This window comes from Bos indicus, chromosome 23 (genome assembly GCF_029378745.1).
Source record: "Bos indicus isolate NIAB-ARS_2022 breed Sahiwal x Tharparkar chromosome 23, NIAB-ARS_B.indTharparkar_mat_pri_1.0, whole genome shotgun sequence".
In the NCBI taxonomy this organism is placed as follows: Eukaryota; Metazoa; Chordata; class Mammalia; order Artiodactyla; family Bovidae; genus Bos; species Bos indicus.
Genome location: NC_091782.1, coordinates 33786549 through 33803467, shown reverse-complemented (window position 1 = coordinate 33803467; position 16919 = coordinate 33786549). Strand labels below are relative to the sequence as shown.

Sequence of the window (16919 nt, the reverse complement as noted above, 5' to 3'; positions counted from 1 at the left end):
TGCATACTACTTCTACAAATATCACGACCACTGTAACAGCAGCACAATTTTTATTCTGATTGGAAGTTGCTCCGTTTGTTAGCTATGCCTGAACCAGCTAAGTCCGCTCCTGCTCCTAAAAAGGGCTCTAAAAAGGCGGTGACTAAGGCCCAGAAGAAGGATGGCAAGAAGCGCAAGCGTAGCCGCAAGGAGAGCTACTCCGTGTACGTGTACAAGGTGCTGAAGCAAGTCCATCCGGATACCGGCATCTCTTCCAAGGCCATGGGCATCATGAACTCCTTCGTCAACGACATCTTTGAGCGCATCGCGGGCGAGGCGTCTCGCCTGGCACATTACAACAAGCGCTCCACTATTACATCCAGGGAGATCCAGACCGCAGTGCGTCTGCTGCTGCCCGGGGAGCTGGCCAAGCATGCGGTGTCTGAGGGCACCAAGGCTGTCACCAAGTACACCAGCTCCAAGTGATCCCGACAAAGGGGCGTTTTTCATATTTGATTCCAAAGGCTCTTTTAAGAGCCACCCACTTTTTCAGTAGAAGCGTTGTAACAACTACCGGTTGCCAAAATTAGGTTTTCTTGCCATTACTTTCTCCAAAAGCAGCTTGGTGCTCTGTGGTGCTAACACTCCCGATACACAGACCATTAGGTTGAAAACACAATCATGTTCTTTTAATTTAGTTTAGTAGTAACATGGCCTTTTTTTGTTTTGTTTTGTTTCGCTGCTCACTAACTGAACGTTAGCCAAGTGTGGACATGCAAGTATCATCTGAACTTCTGAACTGGTGTAGTAGTGTGCTTTACAAACTGAATTCATGAAAAGAGCAACTTTAGTTTTACAATGCTGCTTTTTTTTTTTTTTTAATCAGTGCAAGGTGGGCTTGCCAGGTCCGTAGTGGACAAGGTGGTCGGAGCGTACTGGACGCAGGGCCGAGTGGTTCCAAACACCAGACCAACCAAGCTGCATGCAGTGGGGGAGACATCCCCGCTGCGGGCAGAGCCTGTGACAGGCCGACCAGGGTAAGCGGAGAGGCACTGCTGTCTGCTGCAATCTCCCGGGGGCTAGTGTACGCATCCATTTTACAGGTGAGGAGATGCGATTTGGTGGGGAGCGGCACCTACTCACAGCCCAGGAACCGACAGGCTTCCCAGTCCCAGAGTGTCCAGGTGCTGAAAGGCCTTGCTGAGCAGTAGAGAGCTAAAGCTCCCACCCTCACCTCACCCAGCAGCCCCAACTCAAACCCCAAATTTCCAGCCAGTATAGCACTTGGGAGGCAGTTCTGGGACCTTTCCAGTCAAGGAAGCAGAGCATGGCGGGGGAAGGCCAGGCCTGCCCAGGATCTGGAGGCTTGGATGCAGAACCCACCCACCAGCTTCTTCCGCAGCAGGCGCCCTGTGTTCAGGGTGTGGTCCTGGCTGTGACACCAGGAGCAGGCTGACCATGTGGCATGTGCCATATAGGGAATGTAATGCAATGCTTCTTGTATTAGTGTTGTGGTAAGAAGAAAATGTACATGTATTCAATTTATTTGCTTAAAGCAATATAACTTTTCAAAATATTAATGGGAACAAGGCAATTAATGAACATAGTGGTTGAAAAGTGAGTATCACCATTTCCAGAATAGGGCCATTTAGTTGTAAAGAGAATTTGTCCAAGGTTTCTCTAATGAAAAGTTAGACCATTGCCAAACTACCATATTGGGATTCATAACACTGGCAGTTCAGGAAAGAAATGCCCAGAAGGTATTTTGGTGCATCCTCTCCCTTAAACTATGTTACTTTCTCCCAAGATGGATTTCATATGATTGTTTTCATCTCGGTCAGCAAAAAAAAAATTAATGGAAAAACAATTCATACGTCATTTCAGTTACCAACACTCTCCTGTCATGTGAACACATATATAACAGTCATTATAACTTAGCCTTTCTCATAATTACAAACCTGGGAGTGTGTGTGCTTAGTCACTTCAGTCGTGTCTAACTCTTTACGACTACTGGACTTTAGCCCACCAGGCTCTTCTGTGCATGTGATTCTCCAGGCAAGAGTACTGGAGTGGGTTACATGCCCTCCTCTAGGGGTTCTTCCAAGACCAGAGACCCAAGCCTCCTCTCCCACGTCTCCTGCCTTGCAGGTGGATTTTTTACTACTGAGCCACCAGAGAATCCCCATTTACAAATCTGCTTAAGGTTATAAACCGCTATAAATGACATCCCATATTGAACAAATGCTAGGAGTATATTTTAAAATACTTTAGGATTTCAACCCTGGTAGGAAAAAAGTCATAATAGCCTATAACATTGTGTAAATTACTTTCTCATGAATGGCAGGCTTCCCACTCAAAGTACACTTAAGTTTACAACACAACATACACAAAAATGTATGCAAACATTCAAATAACACAATATACATAAAGAAGAAAAGCAACAACATATATATATATAATATATAATATATAAAAATAATAAATATAAATATATAATACATATTTATTACATATGCATATATATATTGAAAGAATGAAAACTAAACCATATAGCTGTACTTAAGACTTCATATTATTGTAAATAGACAATTTTTGCTTTCTGTAGTCCCAGGGGTAAATACCTAAACCAGGTCTACTATATGAGCTTTAGTGGAGTATACGAACTCCCAGAAATTACATACAATAATGTGTCCATATGTTCCTCCTCCCGCCAAAAGCAAAATATATAACATTCTGTCAAATTTTAAAAATACTGTCATTTACTGTGCTAGATACAATGATGCCTCCGCAATTTTGTCTACCTTTTAATCTCTGTAGTCTATGAATATGTTGGGACACATAACAAATGGGAATTAAGATTGCAGATGCTATTTAGGTTACTTATCATTTGACTTTAAATAGGGCTATCCTAGGGAGTACCCTGGTGGTCCAGTGGTTAGGGGTCCATGCTTCCACTGCAGGGGGCAGGGGTTTGATGCCTAGTTGGTAAACTAAGATCCCACATGCTGGGTGGTGAGGCCAAATAAATAAATAGAAGGTTATCCTAGAGAACCCAAGTGAACCTAATATAATACAAGGGCCCTTATCAATGGAAGAGGGAATCAGAATGCATATCCAGAGAGAAGGCAGCATGAAAATGATTTGGCCAGATATTGCTTACTTTCAAATCTAGGAAAGGTGCCATGAGCAAAGGAACAAAGAACACTCCAGGTGTCACAAAAGGCATGGAAACAGATTCACTCTTACTCCGACAGCTTGATTTTACCTCAATGAGATTCATTTCTGAATGTTGATCTAAAGAACCATAAAATTATAAATGTATTGTTTTAAGCCACTATAATTGTGATAATTTATCGGACCCCAACCAAAAATTAATGCACCTACACGTGTTTAAGAATTATTGATTAATGTATTTATTCAATGATGTTCTTTAAGATTATAACTACATATCTGAAATTTAGAAGGGTAAATATGAAAATGACTATAGATACTAGTAAATGCTTCCTAAATGCTGCAGACTCACATAATTTTGACATTGCTTTAACAGCAACAGTTTACATTTCCTTTTTTAGCTAGGGTGTCTAGGTTTTAATAGCAGAAATGTTAATTCGGTCTCCTGGGCCCAACGCACAGTGAGGCCAAACTGAAACTTTGGCGTTGGGAATAGAGAAAGGCTTTTTCTAAAGCCTTGCAATGAGAGGTGGTTCAGGCCCTAAAAAGCCTCAAGCTCCTGGGTTTTTAAAAGCGAGCTGAGGGAAGTGGTTTCCCAGGGTATTTGATTAGATTATACAAAATTCTCTCACTGACTTATAAAGAGTAACAGAGTGGTGTTACAAGTGTTAAACTGATCAGATCTTCGTTTCCAGGCTTCCCTAGTGGTTCAGAGGGTAAAGCGTTGCCTGCAATGCAGGAGACCCGGGTTTGACCACTGGTTCAGGAAGATCCCCTGGAGAAGGAAATGGCAACCCACTCCAGTATTCTTGCCTAAAGAATCCCATGGATGGAGGAGCCTGTTAGGCTACAGTCCACAGGGGTCGCAAAGAGTCAGATGTGTCTGAGCCTCTTCACTTCACTTTAGGCTCCAGGAGGCATGGAGCTAGGTGGTCATGGTCATGAAGTAGTTAACATCTTCCATTCAGTGGAAGGGTTTTCACTTCTGCAAAAGAAGTCAGAAAGATTGCATCAAATGTTGATACCTCAGTGAAAGTCGCTCAGTCCTGCCCAAGTCTTTGTGACCCTATGGAATATACATGTCAATGGACCATACAGTCCGTGAAACTCTCCAGGCCAGAATACTGAAGTGAGTAGCCTATTCCACTCCAGCAGATCTTCCTGATCGAGAAATGCAGGGTCTCCTGCATTCCGGGCAGATTCTTTACCAACTGAACTATCAGGGAAGATACCTCAGAGAGGATCTAAAACAAAGGTTATGGGGGAAGGCCCCATCAGTCCAGCTCAGTTGCTCAGTTGTGTTCGACTCTTCGTGACACCATGAACTGCAGGACACCAGGCTTCCTGTCCATCACCAAATCCCTGGGCTTGCTTAAACTCATGTCCATTGAGTCCATGATGTCAGCAAACCATCTCATTCTCTGTCATCCCCTTATACTCCTGCCTTCAATCTTATCCAGCATCAGGGTCTTTTCCAATGAGTCAGTGCTTCACATCAGGTGGCCAAAGTATTGAACCTTCAGCTTCAGCATCAATCCTTTCAATGAATGAATATTCAGGACTGATTTTCCTTAGGATTGATTGGTTTGATCTTGCAGTCCAAGGGAATCCCAAGAGTATCCTCCAACACCACAGTTCAAAAGCATCAATTCTTCAGTGCTCAGCTTTCTTTATACTCTAACTCTCACATCCATACATGACTACTAGAAAAACCATAGCTTTGACCAGATGGACCTTTGTTGGCAAAGTAACGTCTCTGCTTTTTAATATGCTGTCTAGGTTGGTCATAGCTTTTCTTTCAAGGAGTAAGCATCTTTTAAATTCATGGCTGCAGTCACCATCTGCAGTGATTTTGGAAAGAAAAGAAAAGAAAGCCTATCGCTGTTTCCATTGTTTCGCCATCTATTTTCCATGATGTGATGGGACCAGATGCCTTGTACTCCTTTCCCAGTTTGGAATCAGTCTGTTGTTCCATGTCCAGACTAACTGTTAATTCTTTACCTACACACAGATTTCTCAAGAGGCAGGTAAGGTGGTCTGGTATTCCTATCTCATGAAGAATTTTCCACAGAAGGCCCCATAGGGTCCTACTGAACAAAAGAATGTCTAATTTCTTGGAGAACTTTACTCACTCATTATAGTATTATTATTACTTCTGAGTATAATACTACTTCAAAAACTTGTCTTTCTTATATGTAAGAAGTAACCTCATAATGTCCATAAATAACTTCATGAGTTGTATATCTATCTAACATGTTTGTGTTTATTACAATTATTGCATTTTTTTCACACAAAAGTGTTGTCAATGGAGTTGGTTACAATAATTTTTTTTGGGGGGGGGGGAGGGGGGTAGTGCTGTGGGGAGCTGCTCCACAGGGCTGGCAGGATCTTAGTTTCCCTCCCAGGGATTGAACAGGCCAAGGCAGTGAAAAAGCCGAGTCCTAACCTTTGGACAACTCAGGGAACTCCCATAATATTCATTTTTACAGTAAGAAACTGAGGCTGTGAGAACCAAAGATTATTTACCTCACAAAATTCAAATTCCAGCCAATGTTCTTCTGAGGCAATGTTCTTTCAAAGATGTCCAAATAGAATTGAAAAACATTTCACATCTACAGATCTCTCAACACATCAAGAAGTCTTTTTACAAGAATAACCTCCTCTCCCAGCATTAGGCTACATCTGTCGGTGAATTTGTTCATTTTTTATGAAATCTCGCGACATCCAGATTAAGGAAAATGCAATGAGTATCAAAGTGCCTAATACTTTTAAACTAAGTGAAATAAGGAAAATCAAGGGAAGATTGGCACCACTTCAACGTCCAGTCAGGAAACTAGAAAACTATTGGTTGTTTTTACAAAGGTAATCAAGGGGTCCTGCCATACGCAGGCGCCGAGGAGGGGGAAGGGGGTGAGGGAGGGGATGTCAGGGAAAAGCATCTTTAACCCTGGAGCGAAGGCCTGATAAGAGTTTAGGATCTTAACTCTGTGGGTCAGGCTGATGTGGGAACATAGACTCTGGCCTGAAAAAAGAGGTTGCGGGAAGCTGGAAACTACAATTAGTCGGCCGCCCTTGCTTACCATATAAAAAGAACAAAAAACTGGCCGATTTAGTACAGAACGGAAGTTTGGGTAAATGTTAGACTTAAGAGCCTTCTTCTCAAAATAGAAGCTTCTCATCTCATTATCTCAAGCACCAAACATAACTGCACTTTATATGCCCAGCCAAATTAGAGCAGAAAGAGTATACAACTCCTTAAGTGAAAATGTAAGTGGCTCTGAAAAGAGCCTTTGGTTTAACAGCGGCTGCTGCTGCTGCTGCTAAGTCGCTTCAGTCGTGTCCGACTCTGCGATCCCATAGACGGCAGCCCACGAGGCTTCCCCGTCCCTACGATTCTCCAGGCCACAACACTGGAGCGGGTTGCCATTTCCTTCTCCAATGCATGAAAGTGAAAAGTGAAAGTGAAGTCGCTCAGCCCTGTCCGACTCTTAGCGACCCCATGGACTAGTGGGGTGCCACTGCATTCTCCGTCAACTGTGGCAAAGCGTATTTACTTGGAGCTGGTATACTTGGTAACAGCCTTAGTGCCCTCGGACACGGCGTGCTTGGCCAGCTCCCCAGGTAGCAGCAAGCGCACGGCGGTCTGGATCTCTCTGGATGTGATAGTCGAACGCTTGTTGTAATGCGCCAGGCGCGATGCCTCGCCTGCGATGCGCTCGAAAATGTCGTTGACGAGAGTTCATGATTCCCATGGCCTTGGACGAAATACCCGTGTCCGGATGGACTTGCTTCAGCACTTTGTACACGTACACGGAGTAGCTCTCCTTGCGGCTGCGCTTGCGCTTCTAGCCGTCCTTCTTCTGGGCCTTGGTCACAGTTTTTTTAGACCCCTTTTTAGGGGCAGGAGCAGACTTAGCCGGTTCAGGCATGTCTATAATAACAACACCAAAAGCACAGAAAGGTCTTGAAATGCCTGCTGGTAAATAGAATCTCGTCTTTTATAGGCGGTCTATGCAAATAAGGTGGTTACGAATATTCATACCTGATTTGACAAGGCATTCGTGACGAGATTATGTAACTTACCTCCACCAGATCTCTTTTCTTATTGGTTAGACACAAAACAGAAGGTTTTAACCAATCCTATCTCGCATGCTGCAATTCCACCCAGCACTATAACTGCCATCTTGTTGGAGCTTATAGATCACTTTTTTTCTGCTTTTCCTGTGGCGGTTCTGATTTTGCTCAACGCTTGTCATGTCTGGGCGAGGGAAGCAAGGAGGAAAAGCCCGAGCAAAAGCGAAGACCCGCTCTTCGCGGGCCGGACTTCAGTTCCCCGTGGGCCGAGTTCACCGCCTGCTTCGCAAGGGTAACTACTCCGAGCGGGTCGGTGCCGGGGCCCCGGTGTACCTGGCGGCGGTGCTGGAGTACCTGACCGCCGAGATTCTAGAGCTGGCAGGCAATGCGGCCCGGGACAACAAGAAGACCCGTATTATCCCGCGTCACCTACAGCTGGCCATCCGCAACGACGAGGAGCTCAACAAGCTGCTGGGTCGTGTGACCATCGCTCAGGGTGGTGTGCTGCCCAACATCCAGGCAGTGCTACTGCCCAAGAAGACCGAGAGCCACCACAAGGCCAAGGGCAAGTGAAACGTTTAGCAGTATTACATTCCCAGTTCTGAAAATCAAAGGCTCTTTTCAGAGCCACTCACTTTTTCTGTAAAGTGCTGGACTACTTAGTAACTACAGGAGGCGTGTTCCAATGAAAACGAATGGATTATCTTAGTTAAGTTTTATTTGCTAATATTATAGTGTTAAGTATTGTGTTTAAAAAGGGAAGAGTATCTCCCATATTTGCTAAAAAGGTGCTAAATTGCTAGCCATTGGTCACTTAACGCGCCATAAAGTCTTAGAAAAATTCTTGTTAGTAGCTTTCTAACCTAGCCTATAACAAAAGGTATAATTTGTAAATTCAAAAAATCCATGTTTAGAGAATTCCATATCAAAACATAAACTTGGGCTTGTAGGCTATGAATGACGTACATGTAGGTAAATAACAAGACCGTAATGCCTCATTGAGAGGTTTTGCGTGTATTGTTCACGATATATGTCTTTACATATAAATGCATAGTCAAATGAATTTCCTGTCAAAAAGTATAACAAGAGAACAAAGGAGGAATAGCTGGCCAGTGACATGTCAGGGCGGGATTTTTAACTTTTGCGGATAACGAGATTAGAATTGTTTAGTCCGTTGGTTATTTCTGTTCATAAAATGCAATGAATGAACTACATTAATATCAGTACTAAATGAAACTTCACTGTTGTATTACTGTATGGACTCATGTTATACTGGACTATAGACTCAGGATAAAAGTTCGATTATACTTTTAATTTTTAAAGGAAATCCGGTCATATTTCTCCGAAAGGCAAAGTGAGAACCAATTACATCACAGCGCGGGACCTAGGAATCAAACTGATTTGCTCCTATAAATAAGGTCAGAAGCAGCACTAGCAGCATAATACTCTCCTGCCAGTTTTCTGTTAGCCTCATGGCTCGCACTAAGCAGACCGCTCGCAAGTCCACCGGCGGCAAGACGCCACGCAAGCAGCTGGCCACCAAGGCGGCCCGCAAGAGCGCGCCGGCCACCGGCGGCGTGAAGAAGCCTCACCGCTACCGCCCCGGCACGGTGGCCCTGCGCGAGATCCGCCGCTACCAGAAGTCCACGGAGCTGCTGATCCGCAAGCTGCCGTTCCAGCGGCTGGTGCGCGAGATCGCGCAGGACTTCAAGACCGACCTGCGCTTCCAGAGCTCGGCGGTGATGGCGCTGCAGGAGGCGTGCGAGGCCTACCTGGTGGGACTCTTGAGGACACCAACCTATGTGCCATCCACGCCAAGCGCGTCACCATCATGCCCAAGGACATCCAGCTTGCCCGCCGCATCCGCGGAGAGAGGGCTTAATCCCAAGCCTGCTGCTTTCTCTGTACTGAAAAAGGCTCTTTTCAGAGCCACCTACTTTGTCGATAAGAACTATTGTAATGCTTTCCCTTATTTTACCTCCCTAGGCAGTACGTCAAGGCTGTATATTGTCACCCTGCTTATTTAACTTACATGCAGAGTACATCATGAGAAACGCTGGGCTGGAAGAAGCACAAGCGGGAATCAAGAATGCCGGGAGAAATATCAATAACCTCAGATATGCAGATGACACCTTATGGCAGAAATTGAAGAGAAACTAAAAAGCCTCTTGATGAAAGTGAAAGGAGAGTGAAAAAGTTGGCTTAAAATTCAACATTCAGAAAACGCAGATCATGGCATCCGGTCCCATCACTTCATGGGAAATAGATGGGGAAACAGTGGAAACAGTGTCAGACTTTATTTTTGGGGGCTCCAAAATCACTGCAGATGGTGACTGCAGCCATGAAATTAAAAGACGCTTACTCCTTGGAAGGAAAGTTATGACCAACCTAGACAGCATATTCAAAAGCAGAGACATTACTTTGCCAACAAAGGTCCGCCTAGTCAAGGCTATGGTTTTTCCTGTGGTCATGTATGGTTGTGAGAGTTGGACTGTGAAGAAAGCTGAGCGCCGAAGAATTGATGCCTTTGAACTGTGGTGTTGGAGAAGACTCTTGAGAGTCCCTTGGACTGCAAGGAGATCCAACCAGTCCATTCTGAAGGGGATCAGCCCTGGGATTTCTTTGGAGGGAATGATGCTAAAGCTGAAACTCCAGTACTTTGGCCACCTCATGCGAAGAGTTGATTGATTGGAAAAGACTCTGATGCTGGGATGGATTGGGAGCAGAAGGGAAAGGGGACGACAGAGGATGAGATGGCTGGATGGCATCACTGACTCGATGGACGTGAGTCTGAGTGAACTCCGGGAGTTGGTGATGGACAGTGAGGCCTAGCGTGCTGCGATTCATGGGGTCGCAAAGAGTCGGACATGACTGAGCGACTGAACTGAACTGAACTGACTGAGGCAGTTAATTGGAGAAGGCAATGGCACCCCACTACAGTACTCTTGTCTGGAAAATCCCATGGATGGAGGAGCCTGGTGGGCTGCAGTCCATGGGGTCGCTAAGAGTCGGACAGGGAAGGGCTAAGAGTCGGACAGGAAGGACTGAGCGACTTCACTTTCACTTTTCACTTTATGCATTGGAGAAGGAAAAGCAACCCACTCCAGTACTCTTGCCTGGTGAATCTCAGGGACAGGGGAGCCCGTCTATGGGGTTGCACAGAGTCGGACACCACTGAAGCGACTTAGCAGCAGCAGCAACAGGCAGTTAATAAGCAATAATGGCAAGAAAAAACCCTCTCTACTCCTCTTTTTCTGCCTAAGGCAGGATATAAATTCTATCCTGGAGACGGCTGTAGACATGTCAGAGTAGAGAGGCTCCACAGAAATTTGCTAACAACCCTGGGTTAGTTTGCTCCCATATATTTACCTTCTCACAGTTTGCTGCCCTTAGAAGCCTAAAACTGCTTTTCTTTGCATTGTCATTTCTCTACAGATCAATTCTTTGATGAAGACACTATGTAAACTGAAGTTCTAACCCACGTCTTTAAATTAGTTTTTCCTGGGTCTCTTCCCCAAGGAGAAGTGCAAAAAGCCAAAATGACTGTCTGAGGAAGCCTTACAAATAGCTGTGAAAAGAAGAGAAGCAAAAAGCAAAGGAGAAAAGGAAAGATATAAGCATCTGAATGCACAGTTTCAAAGAATAGCAAGAAGAGATAAGAAAGCCTTCCTCAACAATCAATGAAAAGAAATAGAGGAAAACAGAATGTGAAAGATTAGAGATCTCTTCAAGAAAAGTAGAGATACCAAGGAACATTTCATGCAAAAATGGGCACAGAAATGGTATGGACCTAACAATAGCAGAAGATATTAAGAGGAGGTGGCAAGAATACGCAGAACTATACAAAAGAAGATCTTCATGACCCAGATAAACACGATGGAGTGATCACTTAACGTACAGCCAGATATCCTGGAATGCGAAGTCAAGTGGGCCTTAGGAAGCATCACTGTAAACAAAAGTACCAGAGGTGATAGAATTCTGGTTGAGCTATTTCAAATCCTAAAAGAGGATTCTGTGAAAGAGCTACACTCAATTCGCCAGCAAATTTGGAAAACTCAGCATTGGCCACAGGACTGGAAGAGGTCAGTTTTCATTCTAATTCCAAAGAAAATCAATGCCAAAGAATGTTCACACTACCGCACAATTGCATTCACCTCACACGCTAGCAAAGGAATGGTCAAAATTCTCCAAGCCAGGCTTCAACAGTACAGGAACTGTGAACTTCCAGATGTTCAAGCTGGATTTAGAAAAGGCAGAGGAACCAGAGATCAAGTTGCCAACATGCATTGGATCATAAAAAAGCAAGAGACTTCCAGAAAAACATCTACTGCTTTACTGACTATGCCAAAGCCTTTGACTGTATGGACCACAACGAACTGAGGAAAATTCTGAGAGTTCTGAATACCAGACCAACTGACCTGCCTCTTGAGAAATCTGTATGCATTTCAGGAAGTAACAGTTAGAACTGGACATGGAACAATGAACTGGTTAAAGATAGTGAAAGGCTGTATAATGTCAAGACTGTATATTATCATGCTGCTTATTTAACTTATATGCAGAGTACATCATGTGAAATGCTGGACTGCATGAAGCATAAGCTGGAATCAAGATTGCAGGGAGAAATATCAATAACCTCAGACATGCAAATGACTCCAACCTAAAGGCAGAAAGTGAAGAAGAACTAAAGAGCCTCTTGATGAAAGTGAAAAAGGAGCGTGAAAAAGTTGGCTTAGAACTCAACATTCAGAAAATGCAGATCTTGGCATCTGGTCCCATCAGTTCAGTTCAGTTCAGTCACTTAGTTGTGTCCGACTCTTTGCGACCCCATGAATCGCAGCACGCTAGGCCTCCCTGTCCATCACCAACTCCCAGAGTTCACTCAGACTCACGTCCATCGAGTCAGTGATGCCATCCAGCCATCTCATCCTCTGTCGTCCCCTTCTCCTCCTGCCCCCAATCCCTCCCAGCATCAGAGTCTTTTCCAATGAGTCAACTCTTCGCATCAGGTGGCCAAAGTACTGGAGTTTCAGCTTCAGCATCATTCCCTCCAAAGAAATCCCAGGGCTGATCCCCTTCAGAATGGACTGGTTGGATCTCCTTGCAGTCCAAGGGACTCTCAAGAGTCTTCTCCAACACCACAGTTCAAAAGCATCAATTCTTGGGCGCTCAGCCATCTTCACAGTCCAACTCTCACATCCATACATGACCACAGGAAAAACCATAGCCTTGACTAGGCGGACCTTTGTTGGCAAAGTAATGTCTCTGATTTTGAATATGCTGTCTAGGTTGGTCATAACTTTCCTTCCAAAGAGTAAGCGTCTTTTAATTTCATGGCTGCAGTCACCATCTGCAGTGATTTTGGAGCCCCCCCAAATAAAGTCTGACACTGTTTCCACTGTTTCCCCATCTATTTCCCATGAAGTGATGGGACTGGATGCCATGATCTTTGTTTTCTGAATGTTGAGCTTTAAGCCAACTTTTTCACTCTCCACTTTCACTTTCATCAAGAGGCTTTTGAGTTCCTCTTCACTTTCTGCCATAAGAATGGTGTCATCTGCATATCTGAGGTTATTGAAATTTTCCTGGCAATCTTGATTCCAGCTTGTGCTTCTTCCAGTCCAGCATTTCTCATGATTTATTCTGCATATAAGTTAAATAAACAGGGTGACAATATACAGCCTTGACATACTCCTTTTCCTAACTGGAACCAGTCAGTTGTTCCATGTCCAGTTCTAACTGTTGCTTCCTGACCTGCATACAAATTTCTCAAGAGAGAGATCAGGTGGTCTGGTATTCTCATCTCTTGAAGAATTTTCCACAGTTTATTGTGATCCACACAGTCAAAGGCTTTGGCATAGTCAATAAAGCAGAAATAGATGCTTTTCTGGAATTCTCTTGCTTTTTCCATGATCCAGCAGATGTTGGCAATTTGATCTCTGGTTCCTCTGCCTTTTCTAAAACCAGCTTGTACATCTGGAAGTTCACAGTTCAAATATTGGTGAAGCCTGGCTTGGAGAATTTTGAGCATTACTTTACTAGTGTGTGAGATGAGTGCAATTGTGCGGCTGTTTGAGCAGTTTTTTGGCATTGCCTTGCTTTGGGATTGGAATGAAAACTGACATTTTCCAGTCCTGTGGCCACTGCTGAGTTTTCCAAATTTGCTGGACTATTGAGTGCAGCACTTTCACAGCATCATCTTTCAGGATTTGAAAGAGCTCAACTGGAATTCCATCACCTCCACTAGCTTTGTTCGTAGTGATGCTTCCTAAGGCTGACTTGATTTCACATTCCAGGATGTCTGGCTCTAGGTCAGTGATCACACCATGGTGATTATCTGGGTCGTGAAGATCTTTTTTGTACAGTTCTTCTGTGTATTCTTGCCATCTTTTCTTAATATCTTCTGCTTCTGTTAGGTCCATACCATTTCTGTCCTTTATTGAGCCCATCTTTGCATGAAATGTTTCCTTGGTATCTCTAATTTTCTTGAAGAGATCTCTAGTTTTTCCCATTCTATTGTTTTCCTCTATTTCTTTGCATTGATTGCTGAAGAAAGCTTTCTTATCTCTTCTTGCTATTCTTTGGAACTCTGCATTCAGATGCTTATATCTTTCCTTTTCTCCTTTGCTTTTTGCTTCTCTTCTTTTCACAGCTATTTGTAAGGCCTCCCCAGACAGCCATTTTGCTTTTTTGAATTTCTTTTCCATGGGGATGGTCTTGATCCCTGTCTCCTGTACAATGTCACGAACCTCCATCCATAGTTCATCAGGCACTCTGTCTATCAGATCTAGGCCCTTAAATCTATTTCTCACTTCCACTGTATAATCATAAGGGATTTGATTTAGGTCATACCTGAATGGTCTAGTGGTTTTCCCTACCTTCTTCAATTTAAGTCTGAATTTGGCAATAAGGAGTTCATGATCTGAGCCACAGTAAGCTCCTGGTCTTGTTTTTGCTAACTATATAGAGCTTCTCCATCTTTGGCTGCAAAGAATATAATCAATCTGATTTCAGTGTTGTCCATCTGCTGATGTCCATGTATAGAGTCTTCTCTTGTGTTGTTGGAAGAGGGTGTTTTTTCTGACCAGTGCATTTTCTTGGCAAAACTCTATTAGTCTTTGCCCTGCTTCATTCCATATTCCAAGGCCAAATTTGCCTGTTACTTCAGGTCTTTCTTGACTTCCTACTTTTGCATTCCAGTCCCCTATAATGAAAAGGACATCTTTTTGGGGTGTTAGTTCTAAAAGGTCTTGTAGGTCTTCATAGAACTGTTCAACTTCAGCTTCTTCAGCATTACTGGTTGGGGCATAGACTTGGATTACTGTGATATTGAATGGTTTGCCTTGGAAACGAACAGAGATCATTCTGTCGTTTTTGAGATTGCATCCAAGTACTGCATTTCGGACTCTTGTTGACCATGATGGCTACTCCATTTCTTCTGAGGGATTCCTGCCCACAGTAGTAGATATAATGGTCATCTGAGTTAAATTCACCCATTCCAGTCCATTTTAGTTCGCTGATTCCTAGAATGTCTACATTCACTCTTGCCATCTCCTGTTTGACCCCTTCCAGTTTGCCTTGATTCATGGACCTGACATTCCAGATTCCTATGCAATATTGCTCTTTACAGCATCGGACCTTGCTTCTATCACCAGTCACATCCACAGCTGGGTATTCTTTTTGCTTTGACTCCATCCCTTCATTCTTTCTGGAGTTATTTCTCCACTGATCTCCAGTAGCATATTGGGCACCTACTGACCTGGGGAGTTCCTCTTTCAGTATCCTATCATTTTACCTTTTCATACTGTTCATGGGGTTCTCAAGGCAAGAATACTGAAGTGGTTTGCCATTCCCTTCTCCAGTGGACCACATTCTGTCAGATCTCTCTACCATGACCCGAACGTCTTGGGTTGCCCCACGGGTATGGCTTAGTTTCATTGAGTTAGACAAGACAGGTGCAGGAGGGCCTAGAGGAGCTATCCCCCGTTGAAGGTCAGGAAGGGCGGCAGTGAGGAGATATCCCTCGTCCAAGGTAAGGAGCAGCGGTTGCGCTTTGCTGGAGCAGCCGTGAAGAGATACCCCACGCCCAAGGTAAGAGAAACCCAAGTAAGATGATAGCTGTTGCAAGAGGGCATCAGAGGGCAGACACACTGAAACCATACTCACAGAAAACTAGTCAATCCAATCACACTAGGACCACAGCCTTGTCTAACTCAATGTCTAACCCCTTCTCCTGCCTCCAATCCCTCCCAGCATCAGAGTCTTTTCCAATGAATCAACTCTTCGCATGAGGTGGCCAAAGTACTGGAGTTTTAGCTTCAGCATCATTCCCTCCAAAGAAATCCCAGGGCTGATCCCCTTCAGAATGGACTGGTTGGATCTCCTTGCAGTCCAAGGGACTCTCAAGAGTCTTCTCCAACACCATAGTTCAAAAGCATCAATTCTTCGGTGCTCAGCTTTCTTCACAGTCCAACTCTCACATCCATACATGACCACAGGAAAAACCATAGCCTTGACTAGACAGACCTTTGTTGGCAAAGTAATGTCTCCGCTTTTAAATATGCTGTCTAGGTTGGTCATAACTTTTCTTTCAAGGAGTAAGTGTCTTAATTTCATGGCTGCAGTCACCATCTGGTCTCATCACTTCGTGGCAAATAGATTGGGAAACAATGGAAACAGTGACAGACTTTATTTTGGCGGGGTCCAAAATCACTGTAGGTGGTGACTCCAGCCATGAAATTAAAAGACGCTTGCTACTTGGAAGAAAAATGATGACCAACCTAGATAACATATTAAAAAGCAGAGACATTACTTTGGCAATAAAGGTCAGTCTAGTCAAGGCTATGGTTTTTCCAGTAGTCATGTATGGATGTAAGAGTTGGAGTATAAAGAAAGCTGAGTGCTGAAGAATTGATGCCTTTGAAATGTGGTGTTGGAGAAGACTCTTGGGAGTACCTTGGACTGCAACGAGATCCAACCAGTCCATCCTAAAGTAAATCAGTCCTGAATATTCATTGGAAGGAGTGATGCTAAAGCTGAAACTCCAATACTTTGGCCACCTAATGCATAGAACTGACTTATTTGAAAAGACCCTGATGCTGGGAATGATTGAAGGTGGGAGGAGAAGGGGACGACAGAGAATGAGATGGTTGGATGTCATCACCGACTCAATGGACATGAGTCTTGGTAAACTCCGGGCGTTGTTGATTGCCAAGGAGGACTGCTGTGCTACAGTCCATGGGGTTGTAAAGAGCTGGACATGACTGAACGACTGAACTCAAGTGAACTGGGTCTCTTCCTCTGCATGTATGAATATATGTTTAATAGTCCTATTTATTTTTCCTTTGCTAATCCAAAATCAAGAGGTATAGAGGAAATATTTACAACCTCCATTACCACTACTACCACCACCACCATCACAATCAGGGAAGAAGGGAAGAAGGTTGAATTCAAGTTAAAAGAGCAATTTAGATCAAAAAGTTTTATTGAATTATATTATAACCTTTACCTTTTCTACTAGATAAAGATAATATTTCTCTGTAATGGACAAAAATATCCCACCTCCTTTTCCTTTTGCCTTCAGTCTTTCCCAGCATCAGTGTTTTTTCCAATGAATCACCTCTTCTCATCAAGTGGCCAATGTATTGTAGGTTCAGCGTAATACGTAATTAAACAGAAATATCTTCCTTTAGAAAAAC

At 43.8% G+C, this 16919-nt stretch overlaps 3 protein-coding genes and 1 pseudogene across 3 annotated transcripts; 3 read left to right on the top strand and 1 right to left on the bottom strand.

The window, feature by feature from the left end:
• The first annotated feature begins 37 nt into the window (after positions 1-37).
• On the top strand, positions 38-531 carry LOC109576908 (histone H2B type 1-C/E/F/G/I). The gene has a single exon (XM_019985550.2). It carries the CDS (start codon positions 85-87, stop codon positions 463-465), a length of 381 nt encoding a protein of 126 aa, XP_019841109.1. The 5' UTR covers positions 38-84; the 3' UTR covers positions 466-531.
• Positions 532-5353: 4822 nt separating this feature from the next.
• LOC109576911 (histone H2B type 1-C/E/F/G/I) lies at positions 5354-7109 on the bottom strand. Its single transcript, XM_070778296.1, is given in 2 exon segments — positions 5354-6884; positions 6886-7109. Coding segments are annotated over 2 exon segments (378 nt in total). The 5' UTR covers positions 7080-7109; the 3' UTR covers positions 5354-6700.
• Positions 7110-7335: 226 nt separating this feature from the next.
• Positions 7336-7858, top strand: LOC109576901 (histone H2A type 1-B). Its single transcript, XM_019985545.2, has one exon. It carries the CDS (start codon positions 7405-7407, stop codon positions 7795-7797), a length of 393 nt encoding a protein of 130 aa, XP_019841104.2. The 5' UTR covers positions 7336-7404; the 3' UTR covers positions 7798-7858.
• Positions 7859-8183: 325 nt separating this feature from the next.
• LOC109576735 (histone H3.1-like) lies at positions 8184-9238 on the top strand (annotated as a pseudogene).
• Positions 9239-16919: the final 7681 nt, after the last annotated feature.